This window comes from Pogonomyrmex barbatus, unplaced genomic scaffold (assembly GCF_055798465.1).
Source record: "Pogonomyrmex barbatus isolate J1 unplaced genomic scaffold, ASM5579846v1 scaffold2, whole genome shotgun sequence".
In the NCBI taxonomy this organism is placed as follows: Eukaryota; Metazoa; Arthropoda; class Insecta; order Hymenoptera; family Formicidae; genus Pogonomyrmex; species Pogonomyrmex barbatus.
In genome coordinates, this window is record NW_028297116.1 from 15,715,052 (window position 1) to 15,723,278 (window position 8,227).

At 24.4% G+C, this 8,227-nt stretch overlaps 1 protein-coding gene and 1 long non-coding RNA gene across 3 annotated transcripts; both read left to right on the top strand.

The window, feature by feature from the left end:
• Positions 1-357: 357 nt before the first annotated feature.
• Positions 358-2,387, top strand: LOC105426795 (uncharacterized). Its single transcript, XR_967807.3, has 5 exons — positions 358-608; positions 971-1,122; positions 1,472-1,689; positions 1,845-2,032; positions 2,176-2,387. It is a non-coding gene; the product is annotated as an uncharacterized LOC105426795 (long non-coding RNA).
• Positions 2,388-4,037: 1,650 nt separating this feature from the next.
• On the top strand, positions 4,038-6,504 carry LOC105426796 (uncharacterized). Of its 2 annotated transcripts, none has more exons than XM_011638186.2 (3): positions 4,038-4,230; positions 4,421-4,619; positions 4,737-6,504. In XM_011638186.2, the coding sequence occupies exon 3, from the start codon at positions 4,758-4,760 to the stop codon at positions 6,360-6,362; it is 1,605 nt and encodes a 534-aa protein (XP_011636488.2). In that variant the 5' UTR covers positions 4,038-4,230; positions 4,421-4,619; positions 4,737-4,757; the 3' UTR covers positions 6,363-6,504. The 2 variants fall into 2 exon arrangements, with proteins under 2 accessions (XP_011636488.2, XP_088932958.1); XM_089076832.1 differs by having other exon boundaries at positions 4,472-4,619.
• Positions 6,505-8,227: the final 1,723 nt, after the last annotated feature.

Consider the following 8,227-nt stretch of genomic DNA (forward strand, 5'->3'; position numbering starts at 1 on the left):
TATATATATGTATGAAAAGTAATTTTACTTACATCTTCTTTGACAATTGCAAATGTGCAACATACATTCTTTTCTACATGAACTTTTTCTAGAATTTGTAAATGAACATATTATTTATATCATTTCATTTTCTAAAATTAATAAATCATGGTTTCATTCTTACAACGTATAATATATATTATTCTAATTTATTAATTTTATTAATAAGCTAATAAAATGCCTCTATCCTTTTTTCCTTTATTCACTGTCTTCGAGATAGACGATAGATTCTATCGTCTATCCTTTTTTGTTTTCGTTCTGTCTTCTTCAACTCAATAGCAACTGAAAGATAGACGAAAGTAGGAAGGTTTAGCTTCATGAGCCAAGTTTCACACAGCTAACGTACACCAGTAATCATCATATACGAATAACGTGCTATAGGAGAAACATGTGATTTCACTTTGTGCTAAAAGGAGAGTGTATATTGAATGTTAAATTATGACTTTATATATTCTGTTATTAAAATTTTTACTTCGCTTAAGAAAATGTTGAACGTAAAAAGTTCATTAAAATTAATAATCGTTGTGAATTGACTTGACGGAACTGAAAAATTCTTTTACAAATTTCAAGTACGTATATAAAAACAAAAAAGGCAGAAGAAAATTTTATGTAACGAACGAATATAGATTAAAAATACTCATTTAATATTATTTTTTTTTGATATTGCACAAAATGATGTCTTTCTAGAAGATTTCATCCATTCATTTCCATTCAATACTTCGAAATACGGTGTGATTGAAATTTGTAATAAATAAATTATGTCGCATCAGAATTATGGCGTATCAGAATAATTTATTATAAATCAAATATATCAAGAAAAATTTACCAAGTGAAAAGAAAAGTGTACATTAAGTTCTTATATACATATTTATACATGAAAATTTATTTTAGAAAGTAATTTTTTAACATCGTGATTTATTTCAACATTTAGACATTCAGCATTAAGCAGAATTATTTTATAAAACTTTGCATGTATCGTTGCGATTTTAAGATCAACTTATGTAAGAAGGTCAACTCTTCTACTCTCAGAAAAACATTGACTTTAGATGTAAACAGGAGCAACCAAGCAAAAAAAAAATATAGGTAATGTATCGTATGTTAGCTGTCAAATTATTTAGACAGATAATTATCTGAAATAAATAATTATTTTTTCCGTGAATTTATAATGTGGAGAGCAATAATTATATTTTATATATGAAAACATCGTAGAATGTGTTAAATATTTTAATTTAATTTTGCGAGGTGATAAACTACTTGTGAATTTTATAAATGTATGTTATTTTGAAAATATATTGAAAGGTAATGATTTTCTACACTGTGTTTTTCTAACATGTAATATTATTTCATTTTTAATATATATAAAATCATGTTGAATAATTATTATATCATTTTTTGCATACATTTATTATTTTAATTTTTTATTTTTATGCAGCTGATAGCTTTTGCTAGCAATAATCCCCCATGGACCATACGATGTTACCGTAATAAAATTTTGAAGAGGAATTTAATGTTCTGAGAGTTTCTGAATTCACAAATAAACTAATTGTAATCCGTTGTAATAGTAGTTATAATAATATTAATTTTCTTCTTCTCTATCTCTAATATACGTCTGTGATTCTAATCTTTTCTAAAGACCAACGTAGGCCATAAGTGAGTAATGAAATTGTGGTTGATAAAAATTTTATTCCTTTTTAATTAATTTAATCTTATATAATAATAATATAAAATAATAATAACAATAATATAAAATAATAATCTAATATGTATTTTATTTTCTGAATCTTATCATTTTTAATTTTTTTTAGCTATTTTGTCGATAATCTGTCAGAAATGCCAGAAATATCTATTTTGCTGACTGATTTTACTGGCAATTGTGTATATTAAAAAAAATCATACACATTCAGTCACGCATTTTCGAGCATTGATGATATTAATCCATTCGAATTTAACAAAATCTCGCAAATTTTGACATATTCTGAGAATCTTGTCGCCAGTAAGTGTGATGAATTACACGTTTATAATGAATAATTTAAACCTGACAAGAAATATCGCAATTACAAGTACCATCAGAATTATTACTAATGGAGTTTACAATTTTTGGACGCACAAGGTATAACTGCATTCTTTTTATTTCAGATAAATCCTTATATCCAGAAAATGGAATTGATGGAGTAGAATGTGCTCGGCACAATGTTTTGCAAATTATCTTGAAAAATGTCTTCATTGCTCTTGCCATTATCATAAGTAATTTGTCATTCGTAACACAGTTATTGGCTATCACTGCAAGAATAAATGTACAGTTGCACTGTAAATTTCAGGCATCAATGAATATATACATTACTAATTAATCTCAAGATTAATATTACCTGAACCATAAAATTTAATAAATACCATTTTCACTTACTCTTTTCTATTAACACTCTAGTAAAAAATTACGAAGGTTTAAATGCTATTCATGTTTAATGAGAAAGTATATGCCGATGCCATAACACCCTTAATATCTCTGACAAGAAAACTTCTCTGAATCAAAATAAACCAAACTTCAGCATTCATTACTGGCAATTAAATATGATCTTGTTATATAATTGATATTTAATATTATTATATATATATATATATATTATTATTAATATTATTACATATATGATACTATTATATTTATACTTACTTATATAATTGATACAATTTATGTTTTTTCCAAAGCATCAGGACGAATTTCTGTTTCATGCTACTTAGGATACTAAAAGTTATTAATCTTCCTTAACAAAGAATAATTTAAGACAATTTATTGTATTACAATTACTATATTTTCAAATTAACAATTATAAACAAATTTATATAAAATTAAATTATTACGAACATTAAATTCATAAGTAATAAATAGTAAGCTTCTTGATGCATAAGATGTATTAGTTTATTTCTTCATTTTAAGCATACCATTTTGGCAATTGTCCTAATCGCTCACTACATACCTCTAAAATAACTGTTTCCATTTTCCATTCTTACAATTTTTCTGCATTCCAGAAATTATTGTAAAAAAAGTGTTGCAACCTTCATAGGATCGATTATACATGTTTGTTATAAAAGTTTGGAAACAACTTTCAATATTAAATTAAAAATTTTTTAAATTTATTGATAACTTGTCAAATTCATTTTTGTCATTAAAACTAAAAATTTCAATAATCCTAAATATTTGAGAAATATTTGAGAAATTTTATATTAAATAGATTTTATAGTAAAAGAAAAACATTTATTTAATACATTCATTTAGCGTATTCTTTGTGTTTCTAATAATAAAATAAATAAATGTTAAATACATTTATTTTAACTGGAATAACTTCTTAAGATTTAAATAAATTTTATTTCTTCTTTCCATTATAACATAAATTAATCTCAAGTTTAACGTTAATGTTTCTCTTAAACATTTGATAAATATTCTGATATCTGATAAATAATAATTGCTTGTGCAGAAAAAATAAATCATTTAAACAAAATATTTTAAAATAGTGCTTTAAATGCTTTCTACTATAAAAGACTTAATAATTGCAAACATAGGATTAACATAATTGCAATAATGGATCAACATTACAAAAAACACAAAAATGAGAGACTCAAATAATATTAGTATGAAGAATTTAAATGTTGAGAGAGATTACGACTTCTTAGTTAAAAGCTGAAAAGAAAATATGACATTTTTTTTGATGAAATTGTTTTATTTTGCAATAAAATTTAAAAAATTTATTATTTTATTATTTTTTTTATTAAAAAATTATCTTATTGAGCAAATTAGTTTTACAGCACACATATTTCATAAAAATATTGAAAAACTTATACAAGAACATTATTTCAGTAAAGATAATAATTTTTACAATACTTAATAATAAGACAACGATTTAATTTAGAATATTTTGATCAAATAAAAAAAGATAAATACATAACATATTCTATATGTTTCACAGAGACGTTAAATAAATGTTACAAGTAAAATAGAAAATATTGAGAACAGTAAATAACATCAACAACTAAGGACAATTTCTATGATGTTTATAAATGTATATGCTATATATCTATCTAACGTTAAATTTTAGGTTTGATAACTGTTGACATTACTTCACGTTTGCTTTCAATATGAGCAGTATATTGTGGATTTGTTAAATTGGTTTTATTAAGATCTTATTTCGAATTTATTTAGTAAGTATCTTTGCTTTTTATGTTAATTATATATCTTTTATATTCTCGAAAATGTTTTTATAATAATATATACGAGAGTCTTGTCAAATCATGTAAATAATTTTAAATCATTCTAACCAAGTCTGCTCCATTTATCCATATATTTATATGCGAAGTCTTTATTCTGAAGTCTTTACTTTCTTTCTTTTAGAAAATACGTGTAATCGACAATTAAAATATTCTGCTTTCATCTTTTTTCAAGTGCGTCGGAATTGTAATCTATAAACAAGTTTTCCGGATTAAAAATTTAATTTAAGGATTTCCAGAAAAAGTGTTTCAATCATTTGAGTATTTGGCCTATCTTTGAGAAATTAAAATTGAGTATAATTGAAAGTATAAGAATATATAATGTAAGTATTAAAATATACATGTATTGTAAAGTTATCAACTTACAATATTAAAACATTTGTTTATAACTGTACAAAATATTTTTATTATTATTGACATATTTTCTTTTTTTTTTGTAGATAACAGTAACAACTAAAAATATGGATTATAATTTACATGATGATTATATCCATAGACTCAAAGCAGCAGTAAATAATGTCTTAAATATACAATTAACAAGAACTGAGGCTGCACGTCTCTATAATATAAACCTTCGTTATATAAACTCGGCCATCCAGGAATTCACACAATCAAACAAGGCAATAGATGAATGGCAGCCGAAACCAAGGAATCTTTTTACAAATGAAGTGTTCGATCAATTAATTCAACAATTGTTTAATTCATCATGTTGTAATTGTACGTCTTGTTCGACTCATCGTCTAGAAAAAATGGCTTACGATTGGATCCAAGGAAGTCAAGAATTTTGTCCAACAACATGGCAGAAAATAGGTACAGCGGTAGGATTCGTAAACATTTTCGAAAAAAGAAGAAAAGTAAAAATGTCTGTGCTATTTCCTTCTTCAAAATGCGTTTCTGCTTTATCAGTTTCTCAATTAGAAAATCAGTTACAATCCTCAGTTTCCTCAGTTTTACCACCAAATCTCACGAATGAGGCAGTTCTATTACCTCAACAAGTACCTTCTGTATTCCCCAATATGAAAAATGTTTCGGAACAAAGCGATTCGTTGCAGACAAGCAAGATTGTTAGTGATGAAGATTGTAAATTGATGCTTACACTGTTGAAAAGATTTCCTCCACCTTGTTCTTGTACGAATTGTGCCAAAAGTCGCCTTCGAAAAATGGCTTACCTATGGGCCACAAAATTAAAAATTTGTCCAGAATCATGGCAAAAGGAAAAATGTGCAGCACAGGAATGGTTAGATACTTTCGAAAAAGAAATAAAAAATATTTCTGAGGTATTTCCTTCTTCAGAGTGCGTATTTTCCGATTCAACATCTTCTCCATCGAATCAATCACAATCCTTATTGTTTGCTACGGAAGATGTAGATAAAAGCAAATTATTGCAGACAAGTAAAGTCTTTAATGATGAAGATTGTAAATGGTTATTAACATTATTAAAAAAATTTTTATCTCGTTGTCCTTGTACGACTTGTGCAAGAAAGTGTTTACGAGAATTAGCTTACGAATGCGCTAAAAAACTACATGTTTGTCCAAAATCATGGATGAAAGAGAAACGTGCGCCAAAAAAATGGTTACACATTTTCGAAAAAGAAATTAAAAATATTTCTGAAATATTCCCTTCTTCAAAATGCGTATCTAGTTTATCAGTTTCTCAATTAGCAAGCCAATCACAGTCTTCATTGTCTGATGCACAAAATGTTTCCCAGTTATCGCAAAGTACAGATAAATCAGAATTTCATATGGAAAGAGCACTATGTGACATTGGCTATAAGTTTAAAACCATAAAAGAGGCTGCAAATTATTATGGAATACCATTGCATGAGCTTAAGTACGAAGTTGTTTTCTTCATGGATAATATGAAAACTATAGAAATTGAGACTGACGATTCTGATGACTCTAATGATTTAATTTTCGAGTCATCGAAAAATATAGAACATACAAGCAAAAGTGATGAATATAATTGTGAATTGAAAACTAAGAAAAGAACACGGAAAGAAACTGAAGAAACTTGTATTGACATTTTATCGTCTACGCAAAAGGAAAAATTTACAGAATTCGACTAAGATTCCAAAATCATCTAATAATTTATAGTCATTCAACAACTCAGGGACGTTTGAGGATTCAATTTCTCAGAATAAAAACTAAGATGTATATAAAAGATAATACAAGTAATAGCAATGATATAGAAGATATAAGCAAAAATAATGATTATGATCACGTATTGGGAGCAGCACTACTTGACATTGGTTTTGGAAGAAGAACATTAAAATGAAATACCAGAGAAAATCAATCCTACTGTTGAAATTTCTTAAATAAAAACATGAGAACAACATATGAATAACAACATATAACTCCACCTTAAAAAAAATTTAGAGTTTAATATCTTTTTTATCTCTATTTTTTAATATTTTCCATTATTTTATTATGTAATCTATTATTTATATTATTATTCATATTAATATTGTCCAGGATTTATAGATTAATACTGATAAGTTTTGAATTATGTCAATTTTATTTAAAGTATATTATTAGTATATTATTATTATTATTATAAGATATGTGTTAGTTTCTTAATATATTTATAATATATTTTTATAATAATTATCATAATAATTAGAAGCATAGGAATATATATATATATATATATATATATATATATATATATATATATATATATATATAATAACGCATATATATAAACGTAAAATTTAAATTTTATATTTTAAATGTGTTGTATATGCATATGTTTGTATCTATTATATGTATATATATATATATATATATATATATATGTTCATATATATGTATATGTATATGTGTATACATATGTATATATATATATATATATATATATATATATATATATATACAATTTATATATATATATATAATTTAAAATATTCAAGATATATACAATTATATATTATATAATATATATTATGTATATATTTTGAATTTTTTCAATAAGAGTCCAAATAATATACCTTATAAAATACTGATTTCTCCAATTTGCGTTAATATTTCTATAATTATCTCTCTATTTCTTTCCATATATATATATTCTATATATATATATATATATATATATATATATATATATATATATATGAAACGTAATTCAGTATGTATTAATTATGTCTTCTGTGACAATTGCAAATGTACGTATTTTCATAAGATAAGAGTTCTTTTCACTATTCGTGAATGAATATGCTATTTATGTTATTTCATTTTATAAAATTAATTACTAATTGTTTCACTCCTAATCACATAATATGTAATTATTATTGCTATAATATTTATTGACAAGTTAATAAAACGCACTTTATAACAACAATAATATCTGTTATTAATCCTGAAGCAATTTCTTCAGTTTTTCTATCAAATTATAAATATAATGCCCTAATTTTAAAAATTCATATATTATCATAGGTTTTATGTATTGTGATCTATTTTGATTGAGTAATTTTTGCATTAAACAAGAATGGATTAGATCTACTGAGAATACTATTTTAAAAAGAATATTTCATGCTATCTGCCACACAAGATGATATGAAAATGATACAACAATAATTTTACATAAAATTATTTGTTTTAATTAAAGAAAACAAGAAAGTCATAATTATATTTTCATAATTAGTCATTGTTACTTTCATACAATTTTCCTTCTATTGACTTAATATGCGCATCTAATAATCGTGAACACGTAGAATGCTAATGAATTGTTCCTTCGCAAGAATACACGTTTATTTGTTTCATAAATTAATAATTCATTAATTATTGCAAAACTTGCAAGATGATAACAAATTTTTTAACTCAATAGCAACGTGCTATATTTGTTCACGAGAGACAATATGATTATTACCAAATATCCTTACATAGATCAAATATTTATATATTATATATAATTTTTATTTGTTTTTTCTGAAGA

Excerpts from the sequence above, each read along its gene's own strand:
- LOC105426796 (XM_011638186.2), top strand. The coding sequence starts at position 4,758 with ATGGATTATAATTTACATGATGATTATATCCATAGACTCAAAGCAGCA.